General features: G+C 52.9%; 3 protein-coding genes across 5 annotated transcripts; 1 reads left to right on the top strand and 2 right to left on the bottom strand.

Annotated features, from left to right (window-relative positions):
* Positions 1-6434: 6434 nt before the first annotated feature.
* On the bottom strand, positions 6435-10433 carry DNAJB13 (DnaJ heat shock protein family (Hsp40) member B13). The gene is made up of 8 exons (XM_027699777.1): positions 10323-10433; positions 9596-9699; positions 9179-9340; positions 8605-8762; positions 7824-7937; positions 7160-7273; positions 6997-7073; positions 6435-6661 (listed from the first exon to the last, which is right to left on the bottom strand). The coding sequence occupies exons 1-8, from the start codon at positions 10388-10390 to the stop codon at positions 6505-6507; spliced, it is 954 nt and encodes a 317-aa protein (XP_027555578.1). The 5' UTR covers positions 10391-10433; the 3' UTR covers positions 6435-6504.
* Positions 10434-10547: 114 nt separating this feature from the next.
* On the bottom strand, positions 10548-21447 carry PAAF1 (proteasomal ATPase associated factor 1). Of its 3 annotated transcripts, none has more exons than XM_027699775.1 (12): positions 21311-21447; positions 20727-20764; positions 20028-20131; positions 19627-19716; positions 16059-16157; positions 15157-15307; positions 13352-13546; positions 12974-13065; positions 12723-12838; positions 11542-11624; positions 11250-11332; positions 10548-10931 (listed from the first exon to the last, which is right to left on the bottom strand). In XM_027699775.1, the coding sequence occupies exons 1-12, from the start codon at positions 21352-21354 to the stop codon at positions 10854-10856; spliced, it is 1173 nt and encodes a 390-aa protein (XP_027555576.1). In that variant the 5' UTR covers positions 21355-21447; the 3' UTR covers positions 10548-10853. The 3 variants fall into 3 exon arrangements, with proteins under 3 accessions (XP_027555576.1, XP_027555575.1, XP_027555577.1); XM_027699774.1 differs by having other exon boundaries at positions 20727-20767; positions 21311-21446; XM_027699776.1 differs by lacking the exons at positions 20028-20131; positions 21311-21447 and having other exon boundaries at positions 20727-20767.
* Positions 21448-21622: 175 nt separating this feature from the next.
* Positions 21623-22279, top strand: LOC113975597 (cytochrome c oxidase assembly factor 4 homolog, mitochondrial). The gene is made up of 2 exons (XM_027699784.1): positions 21623-21628; positions 21887-22279. Exon 2 carries the CDS (start codon positions 21894-21896, stop codon positions 22146-22148), a length of 255 nt encoding a protein of 84 aa, XP_027555585.1. The 5' UTR covers positions 21623-21628; positions 21887-21893; the 3' UTR covers positions 22149-22279.
* Positions 22280-22937: the final 658 nt, after the last annotated feature.

The raw sequence follows: 22937 nt of genomic DNA, 5'->3' as shown, positions 1-22937 counted from the left end.
CAAATCACACAGGAGGACGTGGAACACGTTCAAAGAGCAGCTTTAGGAGGCTCAAATCCACATGACAAGGCAGTGCCACCAGCTTTCCTGAGCACTTGAGGGGGCTCCTGGGCAGCAACCACCCCTTGGCTGTTCAACTTCCAGAGGGAGGCCCTGGGGCTGCCGCAGACAAAAGCTGGAGCATCCTGGAAGGAAACTGCCTTCGTGTTCCCTCCTGACAGGGAGTTAACCCCGGGGAGCATCCAGCTGAAAGCCGTACATGTGGAACACGCTCCCTTTCCGCTAAGAAAACATCCAAGGGAGGGCGTCTTTCCTGCAGCTGGGAGAAATTCCAGCAGCCTGCTGGAACCTGATGGCTGCGGTGCACAAAAGATCCCGGAGGAAGGGATGTGCTGGTGTCCCTGCTGACTGACACGTGGCACTCCACTGCACATTCCCTCGGGCTCCTCTGCATTTCCTCTCCAAGATTTCTTGCCACAGCAAGCACAGAGACAGCAGCAGGCAATTATTTTGCTGGGAGATGCCAATTTATCTGTAATGCATCTAATTCTCTGATTGTCCTCATTTCTTTTTTTTTTTTCTCCAGGAAGGAAGGAAGGGAGTTACAGCTGTGCTGGAAACCAGAGTGCATGAAGTGATTGAATTAGTGAGCAGTGAAAAGTTCACTTCAGCAAAAGACTCAGGGTTTGATCTTCCTTCCTCTGCCACCATTGGCAATATCCCCACTAATTCCAGTGGAAGCAGGAGCAGAGCTTCAGAGCCGACACCTCAAACAGCACTAAGTTATCAGCCTGAGAAAATAAGAATGAGGCCCAGTGGAAAGCCAGACTTACCCATCCGGGTTTAAGGGAGCAAAACACATGGATTAACCTAAAAAAGCAGAGAGAGGTAAAGGAATGCCCTGCACTGCTCATGCTGCTGAAATCAGGGAAGTTCCATTCAAGTTTCACACAGCACATTTGGAAGTTTTGGCACTTTTTGTTGATTGTCCTGCAGTTTGTTCACAACCGGCAGCACAGAGACAGGCACAGCAATAAATATGGGATTGTAGAATCCCAGAATGGCCTGGAAGGGGTTGGAAGGGACCTTAAAACTCATCTCATTCCACCCCCTGACATGGGCAGGGACACCTTCCACTAGCCCAGGTTCCTCCAACCTGGCCTTGGACACTTCCAGGGATCCAGGGGCAGCCACAGCTTCTCTGGGCAACCTGGGCCAGGGCCTCACTACTCTCACCACCCTCCTAGCCAGGAATTCCTTCCCAATATCCCATCTAACCCTGTACTTTGTCCATGTGAATCCATTCCCCCTTGGCCTGTCCCTCCATTCCCTGTCCCCAGTCCCTCTCCAGCTCTCCTGGAGCCCCTTTAGGCCCTGCAAGGAGCTCTCAGCTCTCCCTGGAGCCTTCTCTCCTCCAGGTGACCCCCTCCAGCTCTCCCAGCCTGGCTCCAGAGCAGAGGGGCTCCAGCCCTGGAGCATCTCCGGGGCCTCCTCTGGACTCTCTCCAGCAGCTCCACGTCCTTGTGCTGTTGTTCCCCAGGGCTGGAGGCAGCTCTGCAGGAAAACAAAACAAAGCAATCTTCAAGGAGAAGGATGTGATCATCCCCCAAAACACCCTGTCCTATGTCACCATGGCAGTCAGATAATTCTCTTAAGGGGAAAAGGCAGCAGAGTTCCTATGGCTCCTGCTACAAATATCCTGTAGTCTACTTGAGAAACAAAAGATGAAGCAGAAACCAGGAGATCCAGTATCTCCTTTCTATGTGGTGGCAGCCACTTGCTTAGCTGGATGTCCAAGATGTTAAAAAACCCCCACTTCTGGGAAACAGTCTGATTTTCCTGGCATTTAAGGTATTTGGGGTTTGTGTTTCCTGAGCTATCTGGGTTAGATAACAACCCCATCTCAGACTTGTCCTTGCTGCTCTCTGCTGCTCTGCTCTGAGCCCTGGCAGGGGGGTGTGTTTCTGTGTTCCCCGATCGAATTTACAAACACCAGGTTGTTTAGTAAACTTTTCAAATGGTCTTTCCTCCTGCCAGCCTGGAAAGGGAACTACCTCACCTGAATGGCAAACCCATGGAGCCCTGAGCTATTTATTTGTGGGCCCGTTCCTTGCTGATTCCAAGGCTTTTCCTCTCGGCTTGGACAGCAGAGGGGGTTGGGTTTTTGAAATTCCCTTGAATGCCAAGGAGTCTTGTTTGGCCAGAAGATGGACTATGTTTAAAATGTCTCCCGAAGCTCCTGGCTGACCCACAGGAGCTTCAGAAGGGTGAATGAGAACTCGCTACCAAGGTTTTTTCCAGCTCAGGACTCATAACAAAGACAACCATCAGTTTAAGCCTCACTGGCCAGTGCTTTGTGGAGGAAAAGTGCCCTGATGGGAGCCTGGCCCCACCACCTTTAGGTGGTTATTCTGAATAAAGCCTTTGGGACTCACCAACAGCGCAGTCAAAACCCCCTCCAGACCAGAAAAGGGGTTTGCAAGTGGTGTCCCTGAGCCCTGGCTCCAGCCCCCCGGGGGCTGGGTTTGTCCCCAGCAAGGGGCTTGATGACACCCCGGGGGTTAATGAGAGCCCGGGACAGATGGAATAAACAGCCTGGGATTTACCAGCAGCCTGGTAAACAAGGACTTTCACAGCTAAGCCCCCCAGCCCCCTGTATTGCCTGGGGTTGGGGAAGGGGGAGCAAATGCTTTAAGAAAAGGCTTCTGGCAGCAGCAGCAGCCAGGAAGAGCTTGTGAGTTTGCAAATTGCTTCCAAGCCTTGTTAATCCCTGCTCAAATACGTAGCTTTGTAAGCTCATCCCTCCTTTCTCACCAGCCGCTCTCAGGAGAGCCCCGCCGGCCCGGAATAATGCGGAGCTTTGCTTAGGCGAGGCTTAAAGGACAGCCAGGAAAAACAGCTCTGGGTGTCAGAGAGCCCTCAGTTTTCAGGAGTTCCCGGTAAATCCAGCGTTCCCCTCGGGGTGTTTGCTGCTCCCAGCTCGAAGGAGGACGCCGAAATTGGGGATTTGAAACAGAAATGCAGAAAACAATCGAAATGTGAACAATGCACAGCCCGATGCTGCTCATCCAGGAATCACTTCGTGAAGTCGCCGTGTCCCGCGGTGTTTTTAAATAGATATTCAGTGGGTAGATGTTTTGGTTCTCTCAGGGGCTGTCTGAGATTCACCAGCAGTGTTAATTAGCTAGTGCTGAACGGTGTGCAGTTTGCCAGTCAAAATTTAGGCTGTGGGCTCCTTTTCTGGAGAATCACAAGTGCCACTGAACACTGAATTATGGTCTATTTATACAGTCTTTAAATAGGCGAGTTTTCATGTTTTCGACCTCACTCTGCTTTGTAAAGATAAGTTTAATGGGTTTAGTTTCTGACAAATCAGGGAAATTTGCTTCTCAGTCAGGCTCCAATGAGTGGTTGTTATGTTTTATTGCTTCTGTAACATCCTATAGACCAGAAACAAAAGACAGATGTGAGTCCCTGTCTACTCTCAAGACCAGAAAAATCTGCTTTTTTCAGGATTTGGGTTTTTTTCATAGAAAGCATCACAGTAATAACAGCACATCATCCCCCAGGAACCTCAGGCAAGTAACAGATGAGAGTCCTACAAGCTCCTTTGTGGCTCCGACTTAACAGTTTCGAGAATTTATTCCACAAATCCACACCTCCTACTTCCCAGGGGCAAAGCAGAGCGGAGTCTCCAGCCAACCTGCAGATTCATCTTGAGGAGAAAAGAGGGCGAGAAAGGAAGGCAAAACCCCGCAGCGCTAAGTGGTGAAAACCCAGAGTCCTGAGTGAGCGGAGCGAGCTGGAAAATCCTTCTCGGCGCTGCTGAGCAGCAGTGACATCCCTGATGGAGATGTGCCCTCTCCTGGCGGCCCCGGGAAAGCCTGGAGGGAACCCGGAGTGGGGAGGTTTGGGAGCCTGTGCCACTCTGCTGAAATATTGGTGGGATAATAAATGAGAGGCCTGGTTGGGATGGATTGACAGACAACACTCCAAACTTCTGCTCCCTGACTAAGCCAAACAGTTGGAATGGTTAAAACCTTTAAGGAAATAAGGAATATTTTGCTGTCCTTAAGACACTGTCCTGCCCTCTTCAGCATCATCTCCCTCTTCAAACCATGGATGTGAAGGAGCACCATGGTTTTCCAAGAGCAGCTCTCCCTGTGCCCAGCGCTGGAGCATCTCCCAGTCCAAGCCTCTGCTGGATTTAGTGTCCACTAATTAATCCTCCCCTGTGAAACACCACAAGAAACACACCTGTGCCGGGTCCTCTCCTAAAAAAACCATCCAGAGAAAAAAGAAGTGTTTAGAAAATTATTGTGAGATGTTTAAAGTGAAGCAGCTCCACCAACAGAGCAGCTCCATGTGATGGAACACAATGCTCCATGGAGAAGCTCCATTCAGGAACACGATGGCATTTGGGTGTTTCTGGCAGAGCTAAACAGTAAGTTAGAACAGCAAAATGCATCTCTGTCTTTTACTTTCTTATCTGAACCTTCTTTTTGCCACACTGAGAGATTTGGGAAGTTTCCTCTCAGTTTATAAAAGATTTAGAACAAATCTTCTCTGCCATCCCGTGTAAGCAGAAGCCCTCAGGGATTAAGGAAAAAAAATGCAGCTTTTACAGCAGCAGAGGGTGAAGACAAAGGGATCTTACCTGATTTGTGTCCTGGCAGTAAACACAGAGCCTTGTACTATAGAATTGTACAGGTTTGGTCTCCTGGGTGGCTGGGCTGGGCTTGAAGTTCCTGGTGCTTTAAAAGCAAACACGATCGTGTGTTTATTTTTAAACATTCTGCTCCTCCAGCCGTGGGTGATATATTACCCCAAAGATCAGACCATAGATATTCCTGCATTTTCCAGGCCTGGTAACATTATATTTCCACCTCTGCAGACCAGAAAGATGGCAGTAGGCAGGAACAGCATCTGGCTGTCCCAAACCCCCCCACTACCACCATCAGCACATCACCTGGGGAAGAACCTGGACATTGAATTACCTGCAACCTGAAGGGAAAAAAAAAATCAAACCAAAACAAAAAAATCCCCTGCAGGCCACAGGCACAGAGGTGAACAATAATAATGGGAGAGTGCTGGTGTCCTTGTAACTCTATCAACAGTAGCTGCTTGATACTATTTTAATTGGAATGCTAAAACAACTCATTAGGCTTCCACATCGCAACTCTTGACTCCCTCCAAGAGGAGCCAAGGGTTCATTTCAAGTGTTTCAGTTCTTGTAGATCGTGTGGACATTGAGTAAAAAAACAATACCTGTTGTTTTCTTCCTGTTATTTTTTTCCACTGAGAATTTTGACTGGTTTTCAGTGGCTTTCTCTTTTCAAGTATGGGCTGTGTTTTCTGCAATCTTCTGCTGCCCTGAAGGCTTGTGAGAAGGGTTTCCAAGGATCTGCTGCCTTGTTCATCTGCACTCCAGTGTTTCCTCTCATCCCCACACAAACACATTTTGGGAGAATAAACATTTTTGTTTTATTCCAGAAACAGTCTGCTGGGCCTTTCCCCTCCAGTAGCTGTATCTGCCAGTTGGAATCTGATGTTCAGATCCCTGGAACTACAGCACTTCAGGTGCTTCGCTCCCTTTGGAATCACACATCTATTCTCCTCATGCTTCCTCCCACAGTGCTGTGCTTCCTGTCAGGAATTATGTGCCAGTTTGCTCTCCTCCACCTTCTGTTCCTTCTGCTCTGGCACATTTTCTCCTGTTCAGGCTCTTTTTTGGCTTTCCTCGACCCTGTCAGCTGAAGAGGAGAGAGGCCTGGATGGAGGCAGTTTTCCAGCTGGTGGATTCCCAGAGCTCAAGTGTGGATAAAAACTGCAGGACTCTGAAACCCCAGGGGCTCCTGGCAAAAGATCCATTCCACTTTCCACACCTCCAAAGGAGGAGGCCACCTTTAGTCATGGAAGAAGCCTCTTTCCTCACCTGTGGAGGACACAGAGATCCCAAGCTCCTGCTCTGGAAGCTGCAGTCAGGAGGTTTCTCCTGTCTCTCATGGCACAGCCATAAGTGTCTCCACTTTTCTCCACTTTTCTCACTCCTTTCCTACTGATTTACTGCTTTTATTACCAAACCAAACACTGAACAGCAGCCAGGAGAGATCCAGGGCCTTGGAACATCAAGGATCACATTAGGGGAGGTGTGAGGGAGAAGGGAGGGAACAGGGATTGTTTTCCTTGGTTAGATGGATCAGTGCTGATGAAAACACTGGAGAACACGTGGTGCTGAATGGATCCAGGGCAGGAGCACTGCCCTTGGTTTGGTTGATTGTTTTCCTTTGCTCAGAAGCCTTGGCACAATCCTCTCTCCAGAGCAGCAGGAGAAAGAGGGAGTCTGGTCCCAATCCAGGGCTGCACCCATGGAAGGAGGGGAACAGCTTAGAGTAATGACCAGTGCTTGTATTACACAGGAAAATCAAACCAAATAAACACTGAAATGGACTTTATTGAGCTGCAGCACAGAGGGGTTGAGGGAGCAGAGGGGGAAGGTCACTGTTACTCAGGCACGAGGGCGTTTTTCAGGAGCGTTTTTATCTCGGGGCTGAGGCTCTTGGGGAAGCAGATGTTGAAGTAGATGAGGAGATCCCCCTTCTGCTGGGGGTCCTGGGGCAGTGGCATTCCCTCCCCAGGAACCACCTTGCAGTACCTGGGGCTGCCAAGCAAAGGAAGGGGCTGAGAGGAGCCTTGGGATGATCCCAACATGAGGATCCCCAGCCCCACTTGCAGAGCCCCCCGGGGCTCTCTTAGGTCAAGTTCAACCGGAGACTTTTCCTCCTATTTTGGGCTCCACCATCCACCCTCATCTCCCTCGTGACTCCCATCCACCCAAAACCAGCCCCAGACCAGAAGAGTCACCCCCTGTGTGCATCCTCCTCCTCCTCCAGCCCCAGACCTGCTGGGAAAGGCTTTGGAGGTTCCTCGGAGCTCCCGCTCACCTCTGTGCTCACCAGGATCCGTGGAAAAGCCCCATTTCCCTGCAGCACTTACTCCACAATGTCGTTGATGGGGATGTTGAGCAGCCTCCCATCCAGTGTCCACACATCCAGGGTGCATCCAGTCAGTGCCTGCCGGGCACGGAGCGGCACCGGGAGCTGCTCCTGCAGCCCCAGGGGCCGGAGGTGGAGCTCCATCCCTTCCCTGGGCTCTTTACCTTTCCCAGTGGGATTGAGGCGATGTAAATGAGGTTGTTGTCGACTCTTCTAAACCTTGAGTGAAGCTTCTCTTGGACAACAAAGATGATGTCAGCTGGAATGACGTTGGGGCCCTAAAATTGAGGGGAAAAAAGAGATCATGGAATCATGGAATCGCAGGGTGGGTTGGGAGGGATAATAAAGCTCATCCAGTTCCACCCGCCTTCCACAGACCCTCCACACCTTCCACTAGACCAGGTTGCTCCAAGCCCCATCCAACCTGGCCTTGCAAACCTGGAAATGATTTTACACAGGGAAAGCTGACACAAATTCCTGATCTTTTGCTGCCGCTTTCAGCTGGAGAGGGGAAAGGTATTTTCTTTCTTTAAGGAAAAAAGGAATCTTTTCTCAGACTCCTGCTCAGCCAAGGGAAATCAAACTGGGCTTCCCAAGTGCCAGGCAGGAAACCACCCCTTCCAATTATTGCTTTTAATCTGAGGAAAATCCAGGCAGGAATGGCTCCTCAGAGTGTTTCTGAACACAGGAATGCTGGAATTGCTCCACTGGTTGTGCTCCCAAGTGCCCTCAGCAATGGGAGACCAGAACTTCATGTCATGGGAGAACTTCTTTCCATGGAGGGTGAGGTTGCTTCCAGCCCTAAGAACTCTGGGATCCTGGGATTACCTGGTCTCCTTCCTTCTCAAAGGTGATCCTGGTGCCGCGCTTCCATCCCGGCTGCACATCGATGGTCAGGATCTTATCCCTGATGGTGCTGGTTTGGCCATCCTCGTTCATCACCTGGGCAGGACACCAAAGAGGGAGGGTCAGGGCTGCTCCAATCCCCTGGCACAAGCCAGCAGAGAACAGGGAAAGGATGGATTGTACTCTGTGGTGGGTCCAAATCAGATCACAGAATGTGGGATCACTAAGGTTGGAAAAGCCCTCTGAGACCATCAAATCCAACCATCCCCAGCACTGCCAAGGCCACCACTAACCCCTGTCCCCAAGTGCCACATCCACACATCCTCCGGGAATGGGGACTCCAGCACTGCCCACAGCTCATTCCAATTCTGACCACCCTTTCCAGGGAAGGAATTTTCCCCCATATCCAACCTAAACCTCCTCTGGCACAACCTGAGGCAGTTTCCTCTTGTCCTAGAGCAGGAGAAACTCAGGGCTGTATCCAGGAGACAAAGGGCACAGCACGACGTGAAAATGGAATTGTGGGAGCCCTGAACATGCCAAGCTCCTTCTCCACCCACCTCCAAAATCAGCCCTTGCTTCCCACCAGCTCCTGCATCACCTCCCGTGCTGAATTCCCTTTGCCAAGCCAGGAGAGGAGGACACTGGTTCAGCTCCTGCTGGGTTTGGTGCCGATCCCTCCCTGTAGCACAGCCCCAAATCCTCAACATCCCACATGGAGAGAGGGGAGAGCCCATCCCAAAATCCAGCTCCAGGGCCCTACCCTGCGGGAGATCTTGATCTTCTTGGTGCAGCCATGGAACAGATCCTCGAGGGACACGTAGAGGTCCCGGACGACGGGGGGGTCCTGCCGGAGCGCCCCCCGGCCCCGGGGCCCTCCGAAGGGCAGGAGCACCTCCGAGCCATCCTCGGCAAAGAATTCTGCAGGAGGGAGCACAGGGATGGCCCCTCCCTCGGGTCAGAGCCGGGGGGAACTCGGGGGTCTTCACCTCCCTTCTTCTCCCACCCAGAACCACCTGAAGTGTTTTTTTTTCCAGGAGTGTTTCCGCCTCACTCATGTTTATGGCAGCCTTGCCTCCTTAATCCCTCTTTTTGGTGGGAATCCTCCCAGAAAAGGACACAGGAGCAGCTGGGGAGAGCTGACAGCCTGAACATGCTCCTCCAGCCCTCTCTCTCACCCACGGCTGGGGGAAGTCAGGATCTAAACTCCAATTACCAGAGGGATCCCCGAGCAGTTGGGCAGGGAAACATCCCTGGAAAGCTTAAAGCTCCGAGCATGGAATCACAGCAGCTATGGATGGGGTCTGGGCCACCCCCCTCAGAACCCCCCATCCTACCTGCAAAGGGGTTGTCCCCACCAAAGAACTCCTTGAAGGTTTTCTCAGGGTTGTTGTGGAACACGTATCCCACACTCCAGGGGTTGTCACTGGCCAGCTCCAGGGGGATGCCACCCTTGAGCCCTTCTTCTCCAAACTTGTCGTAGATGCCTTTCTTCATGGCTTAGGGAACAAGGAGGGGTTGGGAATGGGGGAGAGCCTCAGCCTGAGATCTGGGATTTGCTTGGTGGAGGCGGCACAAGGGGGTTCCCAGCAATGGGTGGGATGGATGTCGGAGCGGGTGCCGGCTCCCACCTGGGCCGTGGGCCACACAGCTGGTGGCACCTCCCCGGGGCGCCAGGAACCAGGGATTCACACCCACTTCCAGCCCCTCCTGTCCCTAAAATCCGTGGAAGGGAACCCCCCACCCCCACTTACGGTCGCTGAGCACATCGTAGGCCTCTGCCAGCTGCCGGAACCTCGAGGGTCCCCAGGGCTCCTTGCATTTCAGGGGGTGGTAATGCAGGGCCAGCCTCCGGTAGCTGCGGATCGTGGGATGGCTTAGGTCGGGAAGGACCTTAAGGATCATCTCATCCCACCCCTGCCGTGGGCAGGGACACCTTCCACTAGCCCAGGTTGCTCCAACCTGGCCTTGGACACTTCCAGGGATGGGGCAGCCACAGCTTCTCTGGGCCACCTGTGCCAGGGCCTCCCCACCCTCCAGCCAGGAATTCCTTCCCAATGTCCCATCTAACCCCGTGCTTTGTCCACGTGAATCCATTCCCTGTCCTGTCCCTCCATCCTTTGTCCCCAGTCCCTCTCCAGCTCTCCCGGAGCCCCTTTAGGCCCTGCAAGGGGCTCTCAGCTCTCCCTGGATCCTTCTCTTCTCCAGGTGAACCCCCCCAGCTCTCCCAGCCTGGCTCCAGAGCAGAGGCTCTCCCAGCCTGGCTCCAGCCCTCAGAGCCCTCTGGACCCTCTGTAGGGAACAGCAGAGACCCCATCCCCACATCCAGCCCTTCCCAGCCCTCCCAGCCCGTTCACCCCCGCCCCAGTCCCGCTGTGGGGCACACGGGGAGGCCAAGAGCAGCCACCCACGAGGTCGCCCCCGCTCCCACCGCTCCCCCCCGGGGCCCCCAGAACCCCCCCGGTCCCGGGGGTCCCTCACGCCTTCTTGATGTCGTCGGCGGTGGCCCCGCGGTCCAGCTCCAACACGGCGTAGTAGTCCACGCCCATGGCGTCCCGTTGCTATGGCGACCGCGGCACTTCCTGTCCGCGCCGCGCGGGGCATCACGGGAGTTGTAGTTCTCTCGTCACTTCCGCACTCTGCCCCCCATCCCTTTTCTCTTATAAACCTCCCACATTTCCTTGGGAAATTCCTTTCCCACACCGGTGTTATCAAAGCAGCCGCTTTATTTCACTCCACACTGTGACACAGTCACTTTCAGCATCCCCCCACCCCCCATTTATTTTTTTCCCCCCTACAAACAGCACTTTTTCAGCACTGAAAAAAAAACCCCAAAACAACTCCATTGCAACACAACATCGTCTCTACATTAAAATTTGATCCCAGTTGTGTCGAAGGAAGAAATATGATCTGCCACCACAAAAGCCTCAAATTGTGCATACACATCCCAGGAAAATCAGCTTGGAAGAGCCATCCTGACACATTTCCTCTCTATTTGGTCTCTTCAAACACTTAAAGGTCAGAAAGTTGGTATCTCCTCACTATCCCGTCTCTGCAGCACGTGTAAATCTCCTTTTCCCAAGAAGCCACCTGGGGAACAGGGGGGAAAAAAAAGCAGTTTTTACACAGGAAGTGACACTTCCACATAAAATCCTGCTTTTTCCCTCAGGATCTTTCCAGGATCCTTAATCCACATTTTTTATAGAAACACAGTCCTGCCAGAGCCACTCCAACTCCACAGTTCTGCTCCTGCACAACGAAGCCAGGGAATACCACAGAGGATTTGTTTATGCAAAACATTGGGAATATTTAGGAGGGAAAACTAAAGATAAGCTCAAAAAGTCAACTGTGTGAAAAGGCAGTTTTCCCTCTTCCAGGTTCTCCTCAGGGACACTCCGTATTCCTTACCTTGTACACGGGGTCGCAGTCGGCCTCGGTGAGATCCAGGACATAATCCAGGTCTTGCTGGAGGATGAAGCAGGTGCCATCCCCTGGAAGGGAGGGACATCAGCCAATTAGGGAGATGAGCTGTTAATTACAGATGGAAATTCCAGCGGGAAAAGGCTCCAATGGGTGAGATGCACCTTGGAGGCCCCATTTTGGAGGGACACAAGGCAAAGGGGCAAGAGGACAATTCCCAAAGAGCACAGAGTTCCTTGATTCCACTACAGGATTTCTCCCAACACAGCACTGGAATTACCTTGGCTGGCAATGAATCCATCTTGGTATGGGAGCAGGGAAAGCACTGGTGCTCCTGATCTGTGGATGACCTGGATTGGAGCACTGGAAAAAGGAGCAGAAACAAGGGATGAGGATTATTTTCCAGAAAAGCTGTGGCTGCCTCATCCTTGGAAGTGTCCAAGGCCGGATTGGACAGGGCTTGGAGCAACCTGGGATAGTGGAAGGTGTCCCTGCCCATGGCAGGGGTTGGAATGGGATGAGCTTTAAGGTCCCTTCCAACCCAAACCATTCCATGATTCTCTTCAGGGAATACCAGGAAAATTCCACAGCTCAGTTCCAGTCCTACACTGGAATGAGGATCAGGATCCTACAAAGACTTTCAGGTGAAGGAAAGGAAAGGGCTGTGCTTTTTTTTGGGGGGGTGATATTGATGTTAAGAAGTTTTCTGCTCAATTTATCTACATTTATTATGTACTTGGATTATATATATATGTATAGATACATAAAATAATACAGATATTTATATAATATAATATGCACAGTATATTGACATAACTAATAATTATATAACTATAATATTTATTATAAGTAATAGAATTAATATAATTAATAAACAATAATATAGAATTAACAATAAAAGTAATAAAAGAAATAATAATTATAATTATATAGTATACAGAATTATTCTATATAGGGAAAATATAGAATATATATAGAATATAAATTAATATACATTATCTATTATGTATATATTATACACAATATATATTATATCAATATAATTATTTCTAATATAATTATATATAATATTATTAATATGTTATATATAATTATATTATTATAATGAATAATCACATAGATATTAAAAAAGCAATAATCTGCAAGGTAAGGCTATGCCAAGAGGATCCTTTGTCACGGCTCAAGATGGAAAAACTTTTCAGAAACTAAGGAATCTGCCTGGAACCTGTAGCCTTTTAGGAGGCACCTTCCAGAGAGCATCCCATTGGATCACCCACCCAAGCAGCAGGAACCTCTCCAGTGCTTCCCAAGAGAAAGAACTGGCTGCCAGAGGCTCTGGAGCTCCTGGTGCCACAGGACACATCCCTTGGAAGTGGCACTGCCTGCCAGCCCCCTCCATCCAGCTCTTTTCCCATCAAACCCTGGGTGTTCAAAGCCTCCCAGCCCCAGGCACTCACTCACTTTGTGTTCCTCACATCCAGCTGGTAGATGTTCCCATCCTGAGTCCCTGCCAGGATGTAGGTGCTCGAGAGGAAGGTGCAGCAGTTGAAGGCGTCAGATCCCACGAAGAGGAACACCTGGAAATTTGGGAACAAACCGAGTGTGAACCTCAGTGGGAAACGGAGCTGGGATAACACTGACCAGTTTTACCTGTCTAGGTTTATCCTGGCTCAATTCCTCACCCCAATGCTCTGGCAATCCCAGATCCTTACCGGCTGCCTGCTCTGCAGTCCCACTCCCTGAAGCTTCTTGTCCTCCCGGGCCAGCAGCAGCATTTTCCCTTCTGTCCCGACCTCACGTTCACCTGGCCAAAGGACAACAGGTCATTCCAGCACCAGATCCTGATGGCATCAAATCCTGAGAGCTTGGATCCCTGCCACTGAACTTGGGGCAACATTCCCCCAGATCCCAAGACACCAGGACGGCCGGTAATGGAGCACAGCTCAGTTTAATCCCCCAAACTGCTCGATAAGGCTCAATTGCTGCCCAGGGCTGGAGCGCTCTGCTCCCTTCCCAAGGGAATCCTGGTGACAAACCTCAGCAGTTTGGGACAGGGAAGTGAAGGGGAATTTTCAGAGGAAGAGCCTTACTTGGAGGATTTTCGGGCGTGCCCAGGTTCAGGGAGTCGTCGGCAGTGCCCACGGCGATGCCGTTCACGGGGGAGCCACAGTCGGCAATGACACCCAGACAGGCGGATTTCCCGCAGTCCCAGAGCCGGGCAGTGCCATCCCTGGAGCAGGACAGGACATTCCTGCCCCGATCCACAATGGCAGTGTCCAAAATCCCTGCGTGGAAGCAAAGGCTGTGTTCAGACACGCACAAAAAGCACCTCGTTTCCCAAGCCGAACCCGACGCCCCAAGCCACTGTTCCCAGTGACACCAGGCACACACAGGCAAGTTGTGCCTCTAGGAAAAGGTGCCTGTGGAAGGAAGCAGCTCCCAGAAAACCTTACAAGTGGGAGCCACCACTTGGCACAAAGGGAAGATATTATCCATCAAATGATCAGCAACACCTCACCTCAGACTGAGCCGACACCGCACAAAACTAATTTGGGCAGAAAACAGCCTGGCCTGGCACTCTTAAATGTTCCCAAGTTCATCCCTGGATAATCCCAAAAGCAGCCTCCCTGTTATCCAGCTACAGCAACACCCAAAGAGCAGCTTGTGCAGGTGCTAAGATCCCCTAACTACTTTATTTCACTGCGGGCTGTCAAATCTGGATGTGAAAAATGACACAGTGTTTTTTTTAGCAGGGAACAGTCAGACGGTCAGGAGATTTAATTTGACACTTTCTCTACAGAAAGAGTCATTAAACTTGACAAGGATTAAGCCAAGCAGAGTGACTGCAGCAGTTTGGGCTGGAATAAAGTCACCCTGAGAGCCACGGCCAAGGCACTGTCCCGACACTGGCACGGTTTGGGTACAGGACACCTGTGCCAAAGCCTTTTGAATCCACACAAATAGATTATGGAATTGGAAGGGACCTCAAAGACATTCTAGTTCCAATCACCAAATTGCATTAGGACAATGCCAGGTTCAGTGTAAGATGGGTTTTTCAGTTAATCAAGTTTAGGGGTTTAATTATCTCTCAGTCAAGCCCAGCACCTTGTGAGACAGAAAACCAGAGCAGTTGGTTGCTTGGGGAACAGATAATTTTGGGCAGCGTTTTGGGCATCTGATGCCACATCCACACCTCACCTGGACTTGCTCAGGATCACCCAAGTGCTCCAGTTGCCATCCCTTGGGAAGGAACCACCTGCCACGAGCAGATTGTGGCCACTGTGCTCTGGGCCAGGTGTAAAACAGGAGCAGAACAGGTTCCTGCCAAAGCACTGGGCCTAAATCCTAAACCCTCCCAGTGGAGGGTCCTGGAAACCAAATCCTCTTTCCAGAGATTACTTGAGTATCCTCCCAGCTGCTCTTGTCCTGCTTTACTCCCTTTAACCAGCACAGGGAGCTGCAAGTCCATAATAATAAACTGCTGCACAGTTTTCTGGGCAAGAAAAAAAACAAATAAAAACCAAAAGGAAGAGGCCCTGGCACTACTGAAGGTGAGCAGGATAATCTGAGAGCAAGCAGGAGGCATTCCCAGAGCAGGCAGCAAAGCTCCTGGAAGCAGGATGGAGCTCTGGAGAGCTGAGACTGCCCTAGAGGAGCAGAATCCCTGGGCCTCCACCTCTGGAGCAACAAGCTGCTGTATTGCACCCTCCCTCTTTTTAAATTAATGAAGAAAAAACAGGTTGGAGAGGAAAACAAGTTTCTTCCACTACAAACAACTCCCAACCTTTTTATTCAAGTTCTCGGAGCTTAAAAAAGGTACTGGTGACTGAACATCAGCCCTGGGGTGCAAGGCAAGTTCACACACAGCAGATGAAGCATTTTAAAGGCTCTGTACCTCCTTTGTGACCTTTAAATGTCACTACACAGCTGGCATCCTCTGCTGACCAGATCTTTAGCTGGGCATCCATTCCCCCACTCAGCACCACGAGGCCAGATGGGAAAAACCTGCAACAATTCACATCATACACATGGCCTTCCAACAGTCTCTGGAAAAACAAAGAACTGTGTGCTAGTTCCATTGTCATCACCTTCATGCCAAGCAATCTTGGAGCTGCGACACTGGAAAACTTGGAATTCCCACGTGGGCAAGAGGATTACGCTCAAATCCTCAGGGTTTGTGTTGCTGGAGTGGGCTTGTCTGAATTTGAGGTGAAGAGGTGACACTTTGGGCTTCCCTCTACCACTTGAGCAGCTAATTATGTAGCAAAGGACACTAAACCTGCTTCTAATTACAGGTTAAATGTCTTTATCCTCTGCCAAACAAGGAGCTGAAGGTCAAGCTCCACAAGAAGCACCTTCACTGAGCAGGCTGATAAGACAGGATGTGGTTAATCCAGCACAGAAACATTTCTAAAAAAATTCTTTTTTAATGTCTTCTTTTACAATTTCTTTAATAATCTATATAATCTTCTTTAATGATTTCTTTTTTAATAATCTTCTCTACTGCAGAACAAATTCAGTGCTTGTACCCCATCTGCTGCACTCTCCCTGTTATTCCTAAGCCGTTCCATTTTCACCCTGGGACTCTGGATTGCTGAGCAACATTTCCCCTCGGGAGAAGAGACACCCTTCCCAACAGATTTGACTTAAAGCCTCCAAGATGGGAAACCTCAAATCAGCTTTTCATTCAAAAGCCAGATTTTTTTCCCAGGGTGTGAACAGCCTGACCAAAGTCAGGGCCAAAGGACCTCAGGAATGTCCCACCCAACACAAAGCATCAAATCCAGATGCTCTTACTCTTATTTCTCCGTTGGCAGCCTGCCAGATTTTCATGGTCCCATCTGTGCTGGTGGACACACCAAGTCCTCCACCGCTGGAAATGTCAAGGCAGGTGATCTGCAGGAGGGGAAAAGCACCAAAAATTAGCTTTATAGAGCTATTTCTGCTCAGGAGAGTAATTCTGTACTGGTGGAGACGTGCTAAGTACATCATTGTACAGTTCTAGGTGATGATACCCGAATATGGAAACAAGGACCTCATAGGCTTGGACACTGAGGGGCTGGAGCGTGTGCAGGGAAGGGAATGGAGCTGAGGAAGGGGCTGGAGCAGCAGGAGCAGCTGAGGGAGCTGGGGGGGCTCAGCCTGGAGAAAAGGAGGCTCAGGGGGGACCTTCTGGCTCTGCAACCCCCTGACAGGAGGGGGGAGCCGGGGGGGGTCGGGCTCTGCTCCCAGGGAACAAGGGACAGGAGGACAGGGAACGGCCTCAAGCTGTGCCAGGGGAGGCTCAGGCTGGACATCAGGAGGAATTTCTTGCTGGAAAGGGTGGTCAGGCACTAGAAGGGGCTGCCCAGGGAAGTTTGGAGTCCCCATCCCTGGAGGTGTCCAAGGAACGACTGGCCGTGGCACTCAGTGCTCTGGGCTGGGGGACAAGGTGGGGACGGGGCACAGGGTGGAATCAATGATCCCGGAGGTCTTTTCCAACCTTAAGGATTCTGTGATTCCAGTAACTGCATTTGCACTGAGATTTTTTTAATTGCGTTCGCAGCCCGTGCACTGGGAGAAAACGCTGCAGCGGCGAAATCCGAGGCAGGAACAAGAAATGCGGATCCACCATGGGAAGGGAATGTTCCAGTCATGACAGGGTTAACTTTTCCGGCGGTAGGAGAGGGCAAGGCCAGGATGGGATGCGATCCCGCCCCTCCATGCGCGGGCGGGACAAACAGGAAACGCGGGAAAACGCGTTTCCTCCTTCCCGGCCGCATCCCGCGTGTTCGCTCCTCGTTCCATCCACTGCTGTTCCCAGTGAGTTGTTCTTATCTCAGCCCCCGTCCTCTGCCTTTTGAGCCTCCGATTCCCCTCTCCAGCCACCGGCTGGAATTCGGGAATTCCATCCCTAAACCCCCCCAGCCTAGTTCGGGGGCAGGAAGGGTTGGGATAGAACAGATCTGCCCGCAGCGGGTCGGGGACGATTCGGATCCGAGCACTGGCAATGGATACAGGGTGGCTGCACCTCTACCTGTGGGTTATGCTCTTTAGCCCTTATTATAAACACCCGCTCGAGCCCATCCTGAAGTATTATCCCAGGGCAAAGAAAGGACTCATCGCTGTCTTGGTGCTGTTCCTTGCGATAGTAATTTGTGACGTGACACTCTGCGTCCGCCAGTCCATTCATAAACCTGCCCGATCCGCGGGGAGGACAGGGAAGGACTATTTTTTCCAGCTTTTCCACCTTGATTACTCCTTCAGGATGTACACAAGAGCTTTTGACTTGCCTTTCAATGTTATGCAAAGCATCCTCGTTTTGCTCTGTCTGCCAAGTTTCCTCGGCACGGTCTACAACATGCTTAGAGGCGTGGTCTGCACCGTGTTTAGAGAGATAAGAGGATTTTTTAGCAGGGCCTTCCCGGCACTTGTCCCCAGGGTGTGTAATCAGGAGTGGCAGGGAAGGTGGGAGAAAATCGGCCAGCTTTTGGAGGACTATTTTCCTCCAGTGCTTTGGAAGTTCACCCCTGAACAACTACAGGACCCTGATAAAATGGCAGAATACTTGAAAGAAAAATGCCGTGACAATTCCAGAGAGGAGCGACTTATTGCCCTGTGCTGGGCCCTGGCCAGTGCTTACCGGGCACTGCTGGATGCCAGGCAGCTACCCCGGGGGCAAGAGGGAACAACGAGCAGTTTGGCCACTCAAACTGCAGCTCTACAGAAGAAATCCAAGGGCAAATCAGTGGCCACTCAAACTGCAGCTGAACCCCTGCCACGAGCAGTTGCCCCTGTCCCGAAGAAATCCAAGGGCAAATCAGTGGCCACTCAAACTGCAGCTGAAGCCCTGCCGGGAGCAGTGGTCCCTGTCCTGAAGAAATCCAAGAGCAAATCAGTTCCCCTGGTGAGGGATGAAGAGGAAACATGGTCCTCAGAAGAAGAGGAGGCAGGGGCAACGCTGAGCCTGCAGTGCCCGTGCCTGGACAGGCTGCACCATATCCGGAGGTATTTCCGGCGCCAGCTGAACGAGTCGGTGCTGGCCTGGCTGGCGCGGTGCTGGGCCTTCGGGGCACAGGACATAACCCTGGATGGCAGAGAAGCCAGGCAGCTGGGATGCCTGGCCTGGAAAGTGAACATTGACAAGGGGATCGGGAAGACGGCAGAACCCCTCAGCCTCTGGAAGAGGCTCCTGTCCAGCGTGAAGGAATGGTATCCTGCCAAGAACAATCTCTTTGTGCCCAGGCACAGGTGGAAGTACCTGGAGGAAGGTGTCCAGTACCTGAGGGAATTGGCTGTGCTGCAGGTGCTCTACGAGGGGACTGAGAGGGAGGAGTTCCCTCTGGATCCAGGGAGAGTTTTCTGTACATTCTACACGTGGCACAGGCTCCGAGAAAGCGCTCCGTGGCCTTACTCCCAGACATTCCCAGCCATCAGATGGAGCGCACGGCTCACGGTGAACAGACTGGCCGCCCGTCTCTGCCAGTACGAGGAAGAGCTCTCCCGCCTCGCAGGGGTTAAGTTCTTGCCCTTGGATAGGTGGTTAAAGGACCGTGATTATTATCTGTGCAGAGTATGCTATGAGATGCTAGGCAAAGATGGGTGTGAACTGGAATGTGGGCATGAATTCCACAGGGAATGCATCGAAATGGAAGTCTTGGAGATTTGGGGCAAATGCCCTGTCTGCTACAGCCCTGCTTTCCTTGCTGAAGACATCCCTGGGCTTCCTGAATGGAATGACTACAGCAAATCCAAAGTCGATTTTTGGGTTAAAGCAGTGCTTTAGAAGAGCTCCCGAAGAAAAGTGTTGGAAGAGAGCGAGGTCTCAAAGAATGGACTGGATTGGTTTCGTAAGGCTCAGAAATCCAGCGAAAAAATGGGAATGAGACCCATGTTCGTGTGTGTAGATGTAGCTGGGAGGGGTAGGATCTGGGCACGATGTAGATGAGTTACAATAAGGGGTGGGAATGTCCTGGTTTTGCCCAGGACAGGGTTCAGTTTTCCAGGGATCCCAGGGATATTCGGGTGGCACACTGTGAGCGTTCCCATGTGGATTGTTCCCTGGCCTGTACACTGTTAATTTGTGGTTTTGTTTCTGTTAGTTTCCTTATTCCACTGCTGTTCCCAGTAAATTGTTCATCGTTCTTATCTAAATCCCTGATCTTTTGTGCCTCCAATTCCCCTCTCCATCCACTGGGAACACTAAATTGGGGAATACCCTTCCTAAACCACGACAAGATCACAGTTCCATGTCCATTCCAACCCCGCACACACCAATCCACGCTTCAGGCCCCCCCCCAGCACGAGGACACCACGGTCAGGGATGTGTTGTGAAGAGTTCCCAGTCACCTCCAGGGAGTCCCCTCCCACCTCACAGGATACTCACACTTTTCTGATGAATCCTAGAAAAAGTTGTGTACGGGGCCAGGAACTTTGTGGACACATTTTCGTGAGGACAAGAAATGAGGATGCTTTTCTAAGGAAGGAAAGAGAGAGGGGAAAAAAAGGAATTAGACGTGCTGTTGGTCCTGCTGAGGAAGAGCTGTGACCAGCTGGGGGATCCCAGAGCCTGGAAACCCACAGAAAGGTCAGTGCTGGGCTGGTCTCCCAAGGATGCAGGTGGGAAGGAACACAGAGCCCCATCCCTGTGGGATGTCCCAGAGCAGCTCCAGGGTTGTGCCCAGCGGGAGGTTGGGATGGCTGGACAGGACCCTGCAGGGTGGCAGCTTTGGGCTGTCACAGTGTCCCCCCTTTGTGTCACACACCTCCTCCCCCCAGCCCTGGCACCTTGGTGACTTCCTGAACCAGGAATCCCTCGGAGGCCGCGATGTCCGGGATGCCCTCGGAGCTGAGCCCGCGGCGGGTGACGCTGCCATACAGGGTGGGCTTCCCTGGGAGAAAAGGGGCAGCCCTGAGACCTCACAGCACAGAGACCCCCACGGCACAGAGACCCTCAGCCCACCCTCCCTGATCAACAGGGACCCAAACTCCCCCAGCCCCTCCTGATCCACAGGGACCCCAAATACCCCCAACCCTTCCTAAGCCACAGGGACCCCAAACAACTCCAATCCCTCCTACCCCACACAGACCCCACACAGACCTTAAACACCACCAACCCTTCCTAATTCAGAGGGATCCCCCCATAGTCCCCTTCCCCTCCTAACCCACAGGGACCCCAAAACGACCCCATTAATGACTGGACCCACCTCCTCTTAAACCACAGAGACCCCCCAGCCACCTGCATCCACTCCTCACCCAGAGGGTCCCCAAATGCTCCCACCTCCCCCAACCCACAGGGACCTAAAATTCCCCCAGCCCCTCCTAAACCCCAGGGATCCCAATAATCTTCACCCCCTCTTAAAACCACAGCGACTCCCCCAACTTGCCCCCACCCCTTTCTGCACCACAGGGTCCCCCAACCCTCCTGTCACCCCCAGGACCCCCCGATCCCCCCTGACCCCCCCAGGGCCCCCCCCGGCCACTCACCGGGGCAGCGGCAGCTCAGCCAGGCCTCGCCCTCGTCCCTGCTGTGGAGAGAAGGAGCGGCCGTGAGCGGGACAGGGATAGGGAACAGGGACAGGAACAGGGGCAGGAACAGGGACCAGGGATAAGGACAGGGAACAGGGGCAGGAACAGGGACCAGGGATAAGGACAGGGGCCGGGGCCGCGACCAGGGACAGGAGCCGGGACCAGGGACCAGGACTGGGGCAGGGGGCAGGGAACGGGGAGAGGGAACAGGAACAGGGACCGGGGCAGGGGCAAGGAACAGAGACAGGAGCCGGGACAAGGGCAGGGAACAGGGAGGGGAGCCGGGACAGGGAACAGGGGTGAGGACCAGGGGCCGGGAGCAGGGAGCGGGACAGGGACAGGGACCAGGGATAAGGACAGGGGCCGGGACCAGGGACCAGGACTGGGGCAGGGAACAGGGATCGGCGCAGGGAACGGGGAGAGGGAACAGGAACAGGGACCGGCGCAGGGGCAAGGAACAGAGACAGGAGCCGGGACAGGGAACAGGGAGAGGAGCCGGGAACAGGGAACGGGACAGGGACAGGCCCGAGCCCCGCTGGCACCTGAGAGCGCGGCTCCAGTCGCTCTGGATCCGGAGGGCCGCCATCGCCGCGGGGACACCGCCCCTTCCGCGGGGACACCGGCCCTCCCCTGCCTCGGGGACACCTCCCCTGCCTCGGGGACACCGCCCCTGCCTCGGGGACACCGCCCCGTCCGCGGGGACACCGCCCGTTCCGGGGACACCTCCCCTTCCGCCTCCGGCCGCGCGGGCCGGGCTGAGGCGGCACCGGCGGCTCGGGGGTGACCGACACCCCCGCGGGGTGTGAGGGGTGCGCGGGTAGGCGGGGGTCAGGGAGGATGCTGAGGACCCGCGGGTGGGGGTGAGGTGCGATGGGGAGGGTGCTGAGCGCCCGTTTTGGGGGGTCCTGGGTACCAGTGGGGGGGTGGGCACCCCTCGGGAGTGTGAGGGGTGGGATGCTGGGCACCCGTGGGTGGGGGTGAGGTGCGATGGGGAGGGCGCTGAGTGCCCATTTTGGGGGTTCTGGGTGTCTGTAGGGGTGCTGAGCCCCTCCTGGGGGGCGCACAGAGCACAGGATTCCCCACCAAATAACACTCCCTATCCCCTCCCTCCTTCCCAGTTCTCCCATGGCCAAGCCGGGACACTCCTGGAGCCGCGCGCCGGCGGGGAAGGAGGAGGAGGAGGATGAGGAGGGCGAGGACCCCCTGGATGCCAGGATCGCCCGGACGGGCTGCCTGGAGCAGCACCGGGAGCTGCAGGAGTGCATGGAACAGCACCGGGATTGGCGGCAGTGCCAGACACAGCTCCGGGCATTCGGAGCCTGCATGGCCCGGCGGGAACAGCGGGAACAGGGACCGAGCCGGGCACACCCTGCACGGTGACACCCCCCGGGACCCCCAGCAATGGGGGAGCTGTGCCTTTCACCCCCCTTTTTTTGTGCGATTTTATTTTTTTTTATCCAAGTGCCGGGAAATCCACGTGGGATTAAATTAAATCTGGGAATTTAATCGTCTTCATCAGTGCCAGCAGCAAAGTGGGAAGGTCGGAGGGGTTTGGAGGATGTGGCCTCAATCTGCAGCAGGCTGGATATCAGGAGGAATTTTTTCATGGAAAGGGTGATCAGGCATTGGAAGGGGCTGCCCAGGGAGGTGGGGGAGTTCCCATCCCTGAAAGTTTTTAAGGAAAGACTGGAGGTGGCACTAAGTGCTTTGGGCTGAGGACAAGGTGGAGATTGGCCACAGGGTGGACTCAGTGATCCCAGAGGGCTTTTCCAACCTTCATGATTCCATGGTTGTGGATTTCCAGCCCAAAATGTCCCTGGCTCCATAACAGTCCTGCCATGGATTTCCACTCCATGTCCTTCCCAAGGCTTTTCCCGGCACCAATAACCCCGTGTCCCACTGAATGGGATTTTGGGGATGGGATTTATCTCCAGGGAAGCCCCAGGATAATTAGGAATGGGGAAAAAAGGATCCTCCTCTGTCTACCACTTCCTGGCAAATAAGGCAAGAGAAACAAAGCAAAATTGCTTTTTTGGAGGCTGGAAAGGGAAGGAGATCCCTGGCTTTTGCCAGAAGGAACTTCCCAGGCTGTTTCCCAGAAAGGTGGGTGCTGGGTTCCCCAAAATTACAGCAGGATCAGGAGCACAAGCAACACCTGGACAGCCCCAG

This window comes from Neopelma chrysocephalum, unplaced genomic scaffold (assembly GCF_003984885.1).
Source record: "Neopelma chrysocephalum unplaced genomic scaffold, ASM398488v2 Primary Assembly neopelma1_141, whole genome shotgun sequence".
Lineage (NCBI taxonomy): Eukaryota > Metazoa > Chordata > Aves > Passeriformes > Pipridae > Neopelma > Neopelma chrysocephalum.
This window is presented reverse-complemented; position numbering and strand designations above follow the sequence as displayed.

Coding starts and splice junctions, on each gene's coding strand:
- DNAJB13 (XM_027699777.1), bottom strand. CDS start 10,390: ATGGGCGTGGACTACTACGCCGTGTTGGAGCTGGACCGCGGGGCCACC. Junction 9,700..10,322: donor GCCGACGACATCAAGAAGGC/GTGAGGGACCCC, acceptor CACGATCCGCAG/CTACCGGAGGCTGGCCCTGC. Junction 9,341..9,595: donor CTACGATGTGCTCAGCGACC/GTAAGTGGGGGT, acceptor TTGTTCCCTAAG/CCATGAAGAAAGGCATCTAC.
- PAAF1 (XM_027699774.1), bottom strand. CDS start 21,354: ATGGCGGCCCTCCGGATCCAGAGCGACTGGAGCCGCGCTCTCAG. Junction 15,308..16,058: donor CTGCCAACGGAGAAATAAGA/GTAAGAGCATCT, acceptor TTGTTTTTCCAG/AGACTGTTGGAAGGCCATGT. Junction 10,932..11,249: donor ACTGCGACCCCGTGTACAAG/GTAAGGAATACG, acceptor CCTGTTCCCCAG/GTGGCTTCTTGGGAAAAGGA.
- LOC113975597 (XM_027699784.1), top strand. CDS start 21,894: ATGGCCAAGCCGGGACACTCCTGGAGCCGCGCGCCGGCGGGGAAGGAG.